Source organism: Chiloscyllium plagiosum, chromosome 16 (assembly GCF_004010195.1).
Source record: "Chiloscyllium plagiosum isolate BGI_BamShark_2017 chromosome 16, ASM401019v2, whole genome shotgun sequence".
Lineage (NCBI taxonomy): Eukaryota > Metazoa > Chordata > Chondrichthyes > Orectolobiformes > Hemiscylliidae > Chiloscyllium > Chiloscyllium plagiosum.
The window spans coordinates 9,899,423-9,915,705 of NC_057725.1; the positions used below are offsets into that span (position 1 = coordinate 9,899,423).

A 16,283-nucleotide genomic window follows, 5' to 3' on the forward strand; every position below is an offset into this window, starting at 1 on the left:
GTTCTTCACCCACTGATGATGTAGGGGTGTGGACATCGCTGGTAATTTGTAGCCCATACCTAATTACTTTTGAACTGGGTAGTTTCAGTGGGTAATCAACTGAACTTCCAAATGGAAAAGGTACCCAGTCCCAGAGACTCAGTCAGCACCTGTGGCCCTACCATTAAATCTATCTCCCCTGACTCTGCAATATCAGGGTGTTATTGACAGAATCACCAGCCGTGATAAAACATGAAGTCAGAGATTATCTTCAAACCCAATGGTGGTTACACTCAAGAACACACTGGCTAGGCCAACATTAATTGACATCCCAGAAGTTAAGAGTCAACCACATTGGCCATGGGTCTGGAGTCACATGTAGGCCATACCAGGTAAGGATGGCAGTTTCCTTCCCTAAAGGACATTAATCAACCATATGAGTTTCTCCCTTGACAATCAGAAATTGTTTCATGGTCATCAATAAACTTTTATTTCCAGATCTTCTTTAAACTGAATTCAAATTCCACCGACTGGCTATGTTGGGAATCAAACCCAGGTACCCAAAACATTGCCTGTGCGTAGGATTAACAGTCCAGCAATAATATCACTATGCCATTGCCTGCCAGTGCAAATCAATCACTTGTCAGTGGAATTAAAATCCAAAATTTATTTCTCAACATTAACAGGAATGTCTAAATTGCAACACATTCCTATTTTAATGAAAAATATAAACTCTTCTCCATAGAACTCTCACAGTATATCTTATAAGTAGAACTCACTCAAAAACACTGAGCCTTTGGCCATCCCTGGCTATCTTCCACATGTTGCTGCTTCCTCCTAACTTGATGGTTCCTTGGATAAGAACTGTTAAAAATCCCAACACCATCACAACCATCTGGAAGACATCTGTCCACACCACTGCCTTCAAGCCACCCTGAAAGTGAAAAGAGGCATTAACATCAAGATTAACAGTTCATCCTCAAGAACAGTCTTTGTTTGTCAAGCAACATCATTTGTATATCATCTCAGACAGTGAGAGGTGGCTGGGGAAACTAATTTGAGGCAAAAGCTAAATTGAGCAGACAGCAAGTCAGTTTAATGCGCAGGACAGATGGCCCAATCATTGTGGGGAGCACAGCGGGGCAGCTGCTTATCAGGACGTGACAAATCTCAACTGTGGAGAAATGGACAGGTCACGGATAATGAACTTACTGGGTAACTTGCTGGAGCTAGCTGTAACACTCTCTGTTACCCCCACTTACAAGTGGGGGAGGCAATGGCCTGGTGGTATTATCGCTGGACTGTTAATCCAAAGACCTCAGTAATGTTCTGGGGACCCAGGTTCTAATCCTGCTACTGCAGATGGTAGAATTTGCATTCAACAAAAAAAACCTGAAACTAAGAGTCTAACGATGACCATGAATCCATTGTCGATTGTCAGAAAAACTACTATCCTTACTTGGTCTGGCTTACATGTGACTGTAGGCCCTCAGCAATATGGTTGACTCTTAACTGCCCTCTGGGCAATTAGGGGACAGGCAATAAATGCTGACCCAGCCAGTGACACCCTCATCCCCTGAATGAATAAAAAAAAACCTTACAAATTCAAGCATTCTTACCTGTCAGTTTCCTATTTGATAAAGTTAAAAATCACACAACACCAGGTTATAGTCCAACAGGTTTAATTGGAAGCACACTAGCTTTTGGAGCGACGCTCCTTCATCAGGTGATAGTTGCTCCGAAAGCTAGTGTGCTTCCAATTAAACCTGTTGGACTATAACCTGGTGTTGTGTGATTTTTAACTTTGTACACCCCAGTCCAACACCGGCATCTCCAAATCATGTCTCCTATTTGATTGAATGCTTAAAAATAGACTGTGCTTAAAAAATACTATTAAACTCGAGATTTTGTGATGGTCTGGAGGTATCTGTAGAGAGGAAACAGAGTAAATGCTTTTGGATCCAGTGAGACCTCTGCAGAACAGACTCATTAACTCTGTTAGCTAATGTTAACTTTGCTTTCTCTCCACAGCTGCTTCCAGACCTGCTGAGCTTTTCCAGCAATTTCAGTGTTGTTTTGGATTTTCAGCATCCTCAGTCCTGAAAAAGGATCACTCGAGCTGGAGGGTTGACTCTGATTTCTGTCCACAGATGCTGCCAGCCCGGCTGAGGTTTTCCAGAAATTTCTGTTTTGGTTTCTGCAGTTCTTTGTTTCCTTTTGTTTTGTGATGGTAGTGACCATCAGGGTCAGAAATTCCAAGTTCAAAGTCCACCTAAAGGTTCGATGGCTATCAGAGGTATGGTGTAATGGGACCAAGCAATTTGATTTGTCAATCTGTCCATACACCTGTCACTGGTGGTAAAGGGCCAGAGATATAGCTGGAGGATGAGAACCTTGTAGCAGCTATAGTGCAACAGCTTCCAATGCAATGTCTTGTAGGGAGCAAGCCTCACCATCATACCGAGGGGCTCTCAGTATGCGCCCATTGTTAAAAAGAAGACAATAAGCCTCATCAAAATAGCTAAATGAATAAACCACCTCCTTTATGAGGGTTAATCATCCATCCTTTGACCTGCCTCCAATTGGTTCAGCAACTGGTTGATTCAAAGTTGATAAGATTCCTCTTCCAGAATTTTATAAATATTTTCATTGTTTGCCCAAACAAAAACTCCCTCATTTTTGGAAGTCGGTTTTGACCTAACCCACCAGCAAGAAATTGAGGATATTGTGTTGATTGTCTGATTGACATAGAACCCCAACAGTGTGGGGAGCGAACTATTTAGCCCATCAAGTCCACACTGACCCTCCGAAGAGTGCTCAACACTACCCCTGTACCCTTGCATTCTCCATGGCTAATCCATTTAACCTACACATCCCTGAACACTATGGGCAGCTTAGCATGGGCAATCCACCCTAACCTGCACATCTTTGGACTTTGGGAGGAAACCCTTACAGATACAGGGACAATGTGCAAACTCCACACAGATAGTTGCCCAAGGATGGAATCGAAACTGGGTCCCTGGTGCTATGAGGCAGCAGTGCTAATCAATGAGCCACTCCAGTTTTGCAGCAGAAAGGCCATATATCAATTCCCTAGGTTTAGCCCCAGGGGCTTCAATTAATTATTGACAGTCCATTGCCCACCTGAAATGGCTGAGAGAAAGATGGAGAGCAGCTACCACCCAGGGAAGATTGGTTGATCACTGCCGGATTCCAAGGAAGGGGGGAAAGGAGTAACGAAAGGGACAGTTTCACAAAAAGGTGATGACGGGGAAATGGGATGAGACGGGTGGGAAAAGAGGATGTGGGGTGAGAGGGGCGAAGGGTGGATTTATGGATAAGGGTGGTGGGAAGAGGAGACCTGGGGCAGGGGATGTGGGGTGGGGGCATAGGGTGAGGAGTGTTGTGGGAGGGACATGGTGGGATGGAAGGGGTACATAGTGGGGGTGTGGAAGAGGGGAAGGAAAGACAAAAGAGGGAGAAGGGAGTGAGGCATTGTGGGTGGGGGAACAGGAAGGAAAGAGGGAAAGGGGACAGAAGGAGATACCTGGTACGAAAGGGAATGGAGGTGTGAGGATGGGAAGGGAGGGGAGATTAGGTTGACTAAGGGGCAATGAAGGATGGGGCAGGAGGGATGGGGTAATGGGTAGGGGAGGGAGGGCGAAGGTAGCCATAGCATCATCTGTGAGCCCTAGAGTAGAAATTCCTCTTCCTCCTAGGCCCACAAAAGAAACTTCCTATTGTCCTGCTGGTTTCCTGTTATTAACTGATCAACAACATCTTAGAATTCATAAGTCTCCATGAGCAGTTTAAACTGGGAATGCTTTTAACTGCCTGCGCATCTGATTTTTCCAGGATAGCATTCATCCTGTTTCAGTTTGCTATCATGCTGATAGAATAAACACAATCAATGAAATGAAACTTTTGGAGATAAACAGCCATTAAGACCAACATTTGCATTAACTGTTGTTGCTGTGCCTAACCTATTCATTTGCATGTGTGGACCCTTGACATTTATGTTTCATGCCCATGGCTTTGAAGGCCCCCAGCAGTTCATGGCCTTTTGAGGAAACTCCATAATCACTACAGCCTCAAGGGCCTGGATGATTCCTTGTGGTCTAGGGTGCTGCCTTTAAACCTGTAGCTGTCTAGTGACAGAGTGGCTCAATTCCACCTTCCAGATACAGTGTGAATCAGGGTTAGCGCATGTATTTTAGCTTGTGTCAGATGTTTATATGGGCGGCACATTGGCTCAGTGGCTGGCACTGCTACCTCACAGCGACAGGGACTAAAAAAACAGCAGATGCTGGAATCCAAAGTAGGCAGGCAGGAGGCTGGAAGAACACAGCAAACCAGGCAGCATCAGGAAGTGCAGAAGTTGACATTTCAGGTGTAAACCTTCTTCAGGACCAGGGTCCTGGGTTCGATCCCAGCCTCGGGCGACTGTCTGTGTGGAGTTTGCACGTTCTCCATGTGTCTGTGTGGGTTTCCTCCCCCAGTCCAAAGATGTGCAGTTTCGGTGAATTGCCCATAGTGGGTGGGTTACTCTTTGGAGGATTAGTATGGACTTGTTGGGCCCAATGGCCTGTTATCACACTGCAGGGATTTTCGGGAATATTACTTAATATTTAAAAAAAAGACTTTACATTACGTTAGCAAAAAATTGTTTCAGTCAAGATTAAAACATTGATTGAAAAAAACTGTTCGTTTTAACGTATGTTCAACTGTGAAATTGTTGCAGAAGTGCCTCATTCACTGATATTTAATCTAAATAATCTTTGCACACAAACACTTATACGTACCAGGGTGCAGTAGAAGGTGCAAACAATTCCTGTTGCAAACACTGAGCCCCATAGATTAAAACCAGTCACTAAGGAAGAAGAATGCATATACTTAAAAATGCAAATAATATTAATTAAATGCGATGGGTAAATATAATTGTTTTCAAAATAATTGGAATTGAAATAACCAATGCTTTGTTCTAAACAACTTTTAAACAAATTTGACAGTGAAATGGGGTACAGAGTGGGATAAAATCGGGAGAAAGATCCAATCAGATATAAAAGGAATGCTAGGACAGTCCAGTAGGAGGAGAAGAAACAACAGGACAAGACAAATAGGAGGTCTAGAAAGCTAAGGAGATTGACTGGTAAAGCAGATGAATTGAGAGCACTGACCAGCACATGGGAATATAATATTGTTGTAAGCACTGAGACACAGTTGAAGGAAAGACAAGACTGGCAGCTCGACATTCCAGAGTATAAAAGTTTTAGTTGTGTTGAGATTTAGGGAGATATAAACAATCCTTGGATAAGCACATGGATGATGATAGGATAATGTAGGAGAGTGAGCTCAGAATAGTTCACAGGTCGGTGGAACATTGAGGGCCGAAGGGCCTGTTCTGCGCTGTATTGTTCTATGTTCTACGAGGGTCAGTAAGAGAGGTGAAGCATTGCATTCTTGATAAAGGAAACCATCACTGCAGTAATGAAGAACTATGTCCTAGAAAGGTCTTCAAATAAGGCCATCTAGTTAGAGTTTAGGAATAAAAAAGGGATGATTACTTTGCTGGGATTAAACTACAGGCTTCCCATCAGTTAAAGGGAGACAGAGGAGCAGATACACAAGAAATACACAATAACGTGTGAGAGATATAGGATTTCAGTTGGAGGCAATTTCAACTTTGCTAACATTAATTCGGATCGCCTTAGTGTGAAAAGATCAAATGTGATGGAATTTTTAAAGTAATGGAGTCATAGAGTCATACAGCACAGAAACAGACCCTTCAGTCCAACCCGTCCATGCCAACCAAGTTTTCCAAACATTTGCCCTGCATTTGGCTCATATCCCTCTCAACCTTTCCTATTCAGATACCTGTTTCAATTGCATCCAGAAGATTAATTTGTACAGGTACAAAGATAATCCTACTGGAGATGGGGCAGTACTAGACCTAATCCTAGGAAATGAAGCTGGTCAAGTGGTTGAAGTTTCATGGGTGAACATTTTGGGGATGGTGACCTTAACTCTGTAAGACTCAAAGTCATTATGGAAAGGGATAAGGATAGCACAGAGGTCAAGTCCATCATCAAACCCTAACCACCCAATGCCTGGAGGAAGAATGCCCCATCTTCTGCCTTGGGACCTTGCAATCACACAAGATCAATGTGGATTTCACCAGTTTCCTCATTTCCCCTCCCGCCACCTTATTCCAGTCCCAAGCCTCCAACTCAGCACCACCCACTTGACCTGCCTATCTTCTTTCCAGCCCATTCACTCCACCCTCCTCTCCGAACTATCACTTTCACCCTCCCACCTTCAAGTACCTATCACATTCCCAGCTATCTTACCCCCAGCCTCACCTGCCTCCCATCTATCTCTCAGCCTCCCTGACCCACAAGTCTCATTCTTGATGAAGGGCTTATGTCTGATTCTAGGTAAAAACAAAACTGCAGATGCTGGAAACCAGATTCTGGATTAGAGTGGTGCTGGAAAAGCACAACAGTTCAGGCAGCATCCGAAGAGCAGGAAAATCGAGTTTCGAGCAAAAGCCCTTCAGCAGGAATGCAGGGCTGACCCACAAGCCTCATTCCTGATGAAGGGCTTTTGCCCGAAACGTCGATTTTCCTGCTCCTCGGATGCTGCCTGAACTGTTGTGCTTTTCCAGCACTACTCTAATCCAGATTATGCCGGATTCTCCTGACCCTTGAATGCTGCCTGACCTGCTGTGCTTTTCCAGCAACATAATCTCGACTGCAGAAGTAAAATGTCTAAATTGGGGGACAGGCTAAATTCGTATCATTGAACAGAATCTGGCAAACTTAGACTGCGAGTAATGACATGCAGGTAAATCTATATTTGAAAAATGAGAGTCTTTGTCAAGTTTATGAAGAGTAAAAAGATTAACAGGGAAAGTGTGAGACCTATTAGAGACCAAACGGGCAATCTGTACATGGAGCCAGTGAACATGGGTACAGTCTTAAATGAATGCTTCTCATCTGTACTCACACAGGAGAAAGACTTTATAGCTGGGGATTTCAATTGGGCTGATAAGGTTCTAGAACATGTTAAGATAATAAAGGAGAGGTATTAGATGGGCATAAAGGTGCATAATTCCCCAGGGCCTGATGAGATGTATCCCAGGCGATTGTGGGAAACAAGGGAGAAATTGCTGGGGCCCTAGCAGAGTTATTTAATACTTGAAAATGTATATTTGAAGCACAGGTGAAGTGTGAGATGACTGGGAGTAAGCTAATGTGGTTCCTTTGTTCATGAAGGGCAGCAGGGATAGACTGATATCAGTGTGAGAGAAACTATTAGAAAAAAAGTTCTGAGGGAAGGAATTAATCAACACTAGCAAAGGTAGGAATTTCTTAGAAGGAGGTCCTGTCTAGTAAATTTAGTCATGTTTGTTGAAAAGGTGACTGAATATATTGATTAGGGTAATGCAGTGTGGACTTGGATGTGATTATCAAAGGTGTAATTAGTAAGTTTTCAGATGACACAAAAATGGCAAGGAGGCTGGTCTCAGGCTACATTCTGAAACTGATCAGCTGGTAAATTGGGCAGAGTAATGGTAGATGGAATTTAACCCTGAGAAGTGCAAGATATGCAGTTGGAAAGTCTAATAAGGGAAGGATACACACAATGAATGGTAGCACTGAAGAATGAAGGAACCTTGGTGTATAAGGTCCTTAGATTCTTGAAGGTATCATTATGGGTAGACAGGGGGTGGGATTGGGGGTGGGGTGGGTGAAGAAGTCATACAGGGTGCATGCTTCCTTAGTCAAGGTGTAAAGTAAGGGGCAAGAAAGTCTTGATACAACTTTATTAGACATTCTTTGGAATAAGGTGTGCAGATCTGGTCATCATTCTATCAGAAGGATGTGATTGCATTGGAGAGGGCACTAAGGATATCCACGAGGATGTTGTCTGGACTGACAAGTCTCAGTTACAAGGAGAGAGTGGTTGGGTTGGGTTTATTTCCCTTGGAGCAGAGCAGGTTGAGGTGGGATATCTATATAAAATATAAAAGAAGCATTGACAGAGCCGATTGCGAGAATCTTTTCCCAAAGGCAGATGTGTTTAAAACCACAGGGCATGAGTTGAAAGTGAGGGCTGATTGATTTAGAGGAGATCTGAGAAAAAGGAAATTCTCCCAGGGAGTTGTATATATGGAATGAGCTGACTGAGAGGCTGGTGATGACATTGAAGAAACATCTGGATGAGATTTTAAAATGCCAAGGCACAATAGGCTATTGACCAAGTGCAGGTAAATGTGATTAGTGTTGTTTAGTGTTTGTTGGATGGTATAGACATGGCGGGGGGCAAAGGGCCTGTTGTTGTATGACACTATAACTCTAAAACCAAGGCACCTAAATCATAACTAATTTTAAGAAGAGTAGAACAATAAACGAGACACTTCTTACCTCGCGTTGTTCTAGAACACTCTAATATACAGTGACTGCACCCCAGATTATTGAAAAAGAAGTCTTACTGATGTGTCTTCTCAAACATGAGTGAACATGAAAAGAACTGCAGTGAAAAAAAATTCTGACATGGATCAAGTCTCGACAAATTTGCTTATAGTGCGGGGACCTCGGCTCCCAGAAGAGCTAAATATTCATTTCAATCTTCATTTTGCTGGTTAGAAGGAAGAGAAAATAAAAGTTTTCTTCTGAATATAGTCTAGATACAATGAAACTGTACTCTCTGAAATCCCAACTTCCTTGTTGTGGAATAGAGTTCAATTGTACTTTGAAGTAATGTGTCAATACAAGGGGCATCCACACACACGGCAAACAAGGTAAGCTTTAAATGTTGAATTACCAGAACTTACCACTGCCACTATACTTCAGCTGGTACCACAGTAAGCCTTCATTATGCGCAAACAGCTTTTAATGTCCAACAATTATTATTTTATTGTATTTACCTTGATTCAGTGCCAGAGCTGGTGCATACACCACAACACCCGTATAAAGAATCTAAATATGAAAAGAACAAATTAAATCTTTCCAGTTTTACACAGACTATACGTGTAAATGTAAATACTGAATTTCAACAAATGTAATTTCTTACAGTTTGCAGGATGTATATAATGGTAGCAGCAACACGAACCACCCTATTGAATCTCAATTCCAAATACTGAAAGAGAGCAGAAAAGATATTATTTGATACATTCACATGACTGTTAAACAATAGAGAAAGATAATTTTGTATTTTCATGCCACCTTTCAAGTTCTCAAGATGTCTCAAGATATCTCAAGTGCTTCACAGTCAATAAACTTTTCAAACTGAGTCAAGGTTGTTATGTGTGCAGCGAATTTGCATAAATGTCACACAGGCAACAAGAGAAATGTTCAGATGGTGTTTTGTTTGTCACTTTATCCAGGACTCTGGAAGGTGTCTCCTGCTCTTCTTTTGATAGTGATCTGAGATCACCTGAGATGGAAGAAGAGGTTCCTGGCTTTGGAAATATTTGTGACAGGAAGGATGGATAGTCCGAAGTTGTGCATTAGCTGATATGCAAAAGAGTAAGGTTCAAAGATTAATTTGGTGAGTAAACATTTCTAGTTCTCTTTTATTTAGGAGAACCCTTTCAATTTCATAAACAAAGGCAGAAATTGCTTGGAAAGTTCAGCAGGGCTGGCAGCCTCTGTGAAGAGAAATCAGAATCCTTTCAATTTCATGTCTGAACGGAGAACCTATAATACAAATAGTGCGATCAACATACAAAAGGTTTGTTTTTAGAATGCAGAAGACAGATTTGGTTGCTGCCCATTAGTATTAACATGTAAAAGTCAGCAAATCAGAAAATGGGCACCAAATACCGAAATAATTAACTTCTAAAGCACAGTGAATTGCGGAAACTCACTTATTCACGTACAAAAACATCACCTTCTCAAAACGTACTTCTGAAAAATTCAGTAATAACATGCCTGTACAAGACTGCTGGAAATAACTGCGCAGAAATTCAACTCCAATCTGTCTTTCTTGTATCTGAAACATGACCAGCAAACAACTGTAAACCAGGGAGTGCAGGAGTTAGCTTAATGGCCATTTAGAGTCATAGTGATGTACAGCACGGAAACAGACCCTTCAGTCCAACTCGTCCATGCTGACTAGATATCCCAACACAACCTAGTTCCACCTGCCAGGACCCAGCCCATATCCCTCCAAACCCTTCCTATTCATATATCCATCCAGATGCCTTTTAAAAGTTGCAATTGTATCAGCCTCCAACACTTCCTCTGGCAGCCCATTCCACACACTTAATGTTGTCTTGCAGTTTGAACCATAAACCATAAGCAGCAAGCATCCCAATCGCTGTAAGATTAGTTGAATAACCAAATGAAGATCCTTCATGAGTTATGGACCTAAATTCCAAATTTAGGTACAATGAAATGTGTTCTGATCCGATACATCTGATTGAGCAGCTGATCCATGAGACTACTTTTTGTTTGTTCACTAGGTGTAGGCATAGTCAGCTGGGGCAACATTTATTGCCCTCTCCATAATTGCCCAATGACTGTGAAGAGTTAACCGAGGAAGGGTTTAGAAGGATATGGGTGAAATGCCAGCAAATGGGACTAGATTAATTTAGGATATCTGGGCCAGCATGGACAAGTTGGGCCATGCTGTACAGCCCTCTGACTCTATGACATTGCTATGGATCTGGAGACACATTTGGTCAGACCAGTTAAGGATGACAGATTTTCTTCCCTAAAGGGCATTAGTGAACCAAATGGTCTTTTGCAAGAATCAACAGTCGTTACACGGTTAATGTCAAACTATATCTTTCTTCCAGATTTCTACTGAATTCACATTTCCTTAACTCCTGCGACACGGTTCAAGCCTATGAGCAATAACTTGCTCTCTATGATGCTAATATTATCTTTAAATAACAGAGTCACTCCTTCACCCTTTCCTAGCTTCATATACTTGTTGAATGTTACATACCCTTCAATGTAACTAATCACTAGAACTGTTTCCAACTCTCAAAAGATCTCACATATTTTTGATTTTCTGTTTAAGTTGATAAGGTTTTGAAGACATTTTAGAAATTGCCTGAAATAGGTAAAAAAAAATTGAGAAATTACTCAGGATCTTCTAGATGTGTAAAAATGATTGAGTAGATCAATGAACATTCAACCGATACTACAAGTTTACTACTTTCAACAAATAAAATGATATTTAGTCATTTAGTATCTATCATACTTTGTTAAAAGTCTTCATCTTAAACTCATCAGGATATTTCAATAAAATACCAAAGTAAAGGGAAAGCAACATTTATACTGTAACTTAATTGTTCTTATATTACCTGCAAGGCAAACTATGCCAGTGATTTCCCACATTTGGTCATTGTTGAACTTCAATCTCTTTGGTAGTGTCAAACCTGAAAAAAGACACTACCTGTATGTCTGCGATAGAATTACAAAGTCCTGGATGTAGGTTTGCTCGCTGAGCTGGAAGGTTCATTTCCAGACGTTTTGTCACCCTACCAGATAACATCTTCAGTGGTCTCAGGCAAAGCACTTCTGATAAGTCCTGCTTTCTATTTATAGATTTGGGTTTCTTTTGGTTGGTGATGTCATTTCCTGTGGCAACGTTACTTCCTGTTCTTTATCTCAGGTGGTGGTAGATGGGGTCTGCTGATAGAGTTCTGGTTGGAATGTCATGCTTCTAAGAATTCTCGTGCGTGTCTTTGTTTGGCTTGTCCTAAGATGGATGTGTTGTCCCATTCGAAGTGGTATCCTTCTTCATCCGTATGTAAGGATACTAGTGAGAAAGGGTCATGTCTTTTTATGGTTCGTTGGTGTTCATGTATCTTGGTGACTAGTTTTCTGCCTGTTTGTCCAATGTAATGTTTGTTACAGTCCTTGCATGGTATTTTGTAAATGACATTAGTTTTGCTTGTTGTCATCCATCCTAGGATTAGCCAAACAAAGAAACACACGAGAATTCTAAGAAACATGGCATTCCAACCGGAACTCTATCAACAAACACATCGAGTTAGACCCCATCTACCACCCCCTGAGAAAAAGAGCAGGAAGTGACTTCATCACAGGAAATGACATCACCAACCAAAAGAAACCCAAACATATAAATAGAAAGCAGGACTTATCAGCATCCTTCCAGCTCAGCGAGCAAACCTACATCTTGGACCTCAACCTGAGCTACAGATCTTCTAAAACTCGCTATTACAACAGTTACCTAATTTGGGAATTCAGCAACATACTAGGATTTACAATTAAGATAATAACAGAGAAGCTACAGATCGAGCTGAATTTCTCCAACATTTTCTGTTTTAATTTCAGCTTTGCCCATATCCGTAGGATTTTGCTTTACTGATGTATAAATGTTTTTTTTCCTTTATTTTAATCTTGGTATGAATTGTCCTGATGAGTGCAAGATGAAAATCGTCAAAAAAATGTATTTTTTAATAAAGATAGTTCATAGCTACCATTGTAAATCTTTCACTACTCTAAGAAAGAGCCAGATTTTTAAAATAAGATTGAATATAGAAAACATGATAAATTTAGTCTATTTTCAGACATTTCATGTTTAGATCTCCAAGAGAACATTTTGTATTAAAATAATGTTCAAAAATATCTTTGTGAAATGATTTGTCTGAATTTAAAATGCCAACAGAGGCATAGAGTCATAGAAATGTACAGCACAGAAACAGACTCATCGTTCCAACTTGTCCATGCCTACCAAATATCCTAAAGTAATTTCATAGAGTCAGAGTCATAGAGATATACAGCACAGAAACAGACCTTTCAGTCCAACTCCTACATAAATATAATTCCATTTGCCAGCATTTGCCTCATATCCTTCTAAAACCCTTCCTATTCATACACCCATCAAAGTCCCTTTTAAATGTAATTGTATCAGCCTCCACCATTTCTTCGGGAATTCATTCCATACATGTACCACCCTCTGTCTGAAAATGTTGCCCTTCAGCTCCCTTTTAAATCTTTCCCCTCTCACCTTAAACCGATACCCTCTAGTTTTCAAGTCCACCAACCTGGAGAAAAGGCTTTGACTATTTACCCTGCCCATGCCCCTCATGATTTTATAAACCTCTATATGGTTACCTCTCAGCCCCCAATGCTCCATGAAAAACAGCGCCAGCCTATTAAGCCTCTCCCTATAACTCAAACTCTCCAACCCTGCTAACATCCTTGTAAAGCTTTTCTGAACCTTTTCAAATTTCACAGCATCTTTCCTATAGCAGGGAGACCAGAATTTAATGCAGTATTCCAAAAGTGGCCTATCCAATGTCCTGTATAGCTGCAAAATGACCTCCCAATTCCTCACCTCAATGCACTGACCAATAAAGGTATGCCTACCAAACACCTTCTTCACTATCCTGTCTATCTGCAAATCTACTTTCAATGAACTGTGAATCTGCACTCCAAGGTCTCTTATTTCAGCAACACTCCCCAGGACCTTGCCATTAAGTGGATAAGTCCTGCCCTGATTTGCCTTTCAAAAATGCAGAACCTCATATTTATCTAGATTAAACCTCATCTGCCACTCCTTGGCCCATTGACCCATCTTATCAAGGTCCTATTGTACTCTGAGGTAACCTTCTTGGCTGTCTACTACACCTCCAATTTTGGTGTCATCTGCAAAGTTACTAACTGTACCTCCTATAGTTATATCCAAATAATTTTTTAAAATGAAAAAAGCAGTGAGATTTTCAGTGACAATAATGTATTTTTGAAGATGTGATAAGTTCCACATAGCACACATTATGACCATTTATCTGCACCTTCTGCAATAAGAAAGTAATTGTAACAATGCATTGCTAACATGAGTGATGTGGGTATTGCTTCTTATAAAACACAAACCTGACGTTACACAGTACCTTTAATATGTAAACAATTCAAGGCATTTCATCGGAACATTACAAACAAAAGAGCACACTGAGTCATGTAAAAATGAAGATATGAAGATAGATGAACCAAGATTGTCCCAGAAGTATAAGTTTAAGAGAGACTGAGAGATTTAGAAAGTCAACTCTAGAGTATGGGAGAGCTGAAGACATGGCCATCAATTGATCAATCAACATTATTCACCTTACCTCGTATGTACTGGCAATTCCTGATCTGTAGAAAACGGGTACAAAGAGCTCTGCCGTGAAGATGACAACAAACATGAAGGCAATGCAGAAGAGGATGAAAGAAGCCCCATACCGATAAACCTCTGAGGGACCTCCTAAGACAGTCACTGCAGACATGAAACTGGCAGTGAGAGACAAGGCAACTGGAGCACAGACCATCTGCCTCCCTCCAACCAGAAACTCACGGGAGGTAGCATTCTTCCTTTCTTTAATGGCAAAAAAGACTCCTATCCCAGAGGAAATTACAAACAGTGATGCAAAAACGACATAGTCCCATGCTGTAAAAGTTCCCACAGCAGGATTTATGAATTGAGTCATTTTCCCTTTCCTGAACTGTCACTCAGAGACAGTTCCCACAGGAATTGTTCCTGGGTCCTTCAGCCGGCTTCCCTTATATAAAACTGACCCCTTCTTCAAGAGATTATGTTTTCAAAGGGATGAAAGGAATGCCTTCCTAATCAGCACATACAGCAAACAAAAGTTCAAAATGATTGACTGTAGCCTTGGAAAAAAGATATGCGTTGTGTTATGGTGACAGCTGAGGAAGTCCAAACAAGGTACAAGAAATAATGACTGCTCTCTTCAGCTTTCATTAGCCAGTTAAAGATTATACTGACCATTGAACCAGGCAACAAAGATTTGTTTTACAATTCAGCAATTTTATGCGACAATTTCAATTAGCATTCCACAATACTCATTGCATAAAATAACAAGGTCATATAGTTCACAACTCAACATGTAATGGAGTTCAAATTGGCCAGAAAATGAACTCTTGGATTATCTATTTTTAAAATTAGCACTGTCGACAGAATTCCAGCCTCGACACTGCTTTGCTCGCTTAAACAATCATTTACAGGTGCTTTCAACAAATTATGTTAGTTGATAATTTTCACATACCAAGATAAGGCTGGAGAATTTTTGAGAGTAGAATGGAGAAAAGAAAAATAATTTGGGAAAGCGAACTTTACAATATTAGCCTGAAACTTACAGAGTGGTCCTGTGTAAGTGTCAGGTGTGCCATTAGAGCTGGGAATCTGTAAGGGAGGTTGTGTCGTTTTCAGGTTGAAGACAGACTGCTAGAAACCAGGCTATTGGTAAGACAACACTTTACAATGTCAACCTTTGCAAATGTATAATCGCCTTTGTAAAGGTCAAGTCGCAATCCCCCCAGAAGACCAAAGAGCTGCTCTCTCATTCGAGGGAGACAACTGCTGGTGAGTTTAACCTGAGGGTCACCATGCTGCAGGTAAAGAGGTGAAGTTAAAAAGAGATGCATTTCATGGTGAGCTTAGCTGGTACAGGAATTGTACCCTTGCTTTTGTCATCATTATTTATTCATTTGTTATTTATTATTTGGCAATACTACTTAATATTCAGAAAGACTGCAGAAAATTTAGGGACTTGGACTTCCTTTGCATAAATTTCGAAAAGCTACCATTCAAGTTCAGTGGGGAGTATGGAATGGTGACCATTAGTTCAAAGAGAATGGAGTGTAAAGATAATGAGGTCTTTCTATTTCTGTACGAGGTATTACTCAGACAACACATGCAAGAGTTTTGGACCCTATATCTAATAATGGAAGAAATATTGGCATTGGAGGCAGTGGAGAGAAAGTTCAGGAGGGTGATTCCAGGTAGGGAGGGACTGTCTTATAAAGAGAGTTTGAGCTTGTAATCTGTAAGTTTAGAAGAATGAGAGTGGAGCCAATTGAAACAGTTTTGGCAAGAAATAGTACAGTCATGTAGTCCACAATTCAACAAGTAACCGATTGATCAGAACACAAACATTTGATTATCTATTTTTACAATTAGCCTCACTAACTGAATTCCAGCTGAGACAACGACTTTTCCATTTAAACAATTATTTACAGATAAGTCAGATGTTAATTGATCATTTTGTCCACTCAAAGCTAAGTCTTTAGAATGTTTGAGAACAGAACTTAGAAAATGTTTAATTTTTTTTGGAAAAACCAATAAAGGGACAAAAGGAACCTAAACCTAATAGGTACCATAAGACCATAAGACATTGGATCAGAAGTCAAGCCATTCAGCCCAGCGAGTCTGCTCTGCTATTCAATCATGACTGATAATTTTCTCAGGGTAGTAGAAAGTGAGGACTGCAGATGCTGGAGATCAGAGTCGAGAGTGTGGTGCTGGAAAAGCACAGCAGGTCAGGC

General features: G+C 40.9%; 1 protein-coding gene across 2 annotated transcripts in view; it reads right to left on the bottom strand.

Moving 5' to 3' along the window:
* The window catches only part of slc5a12 (solute carrier family 5 member 12), a 66,017-nt gene extending 51,402 nt beyond the window's left edge, over nucleotides 1-14,615 (bottom strand). For both annotated transcript variants that reach the window (XM_043705425.1, XM_043705426.1), the window contains exons 1-5: nucleotides 14,069-14,615; nucleotides 9,055-9,120; nucleotides 8,909-8,960; nucleotides 4,782-4,849; nucleotides 759-913 (exon numbers count right to left, since the gene is read on the bottom strand). In XM_043705425.1, the coding sequence (XP_043561360.1) occupies nucleotides 759-913; nucleotides 4,782-4,849; nucleotides 8,909-8,960; nucleotides 9,055-9,120; nucleotides 14,069-14,425 (698 nt within the window). In that variant the 5' untranslated portion in view covers nucleotides 14,426-14,615. The remainder of the gene's footprint in view (nucleotides 1-758; nucleotides 914-4,781; nucleotides 4,850-8,908; nucleotides 8,961-9,054; nucleotides 9,121-14,068) is intronic.
* Nucleotides 14,616-16,283: the final 1,668 nt, after the last annotated feature.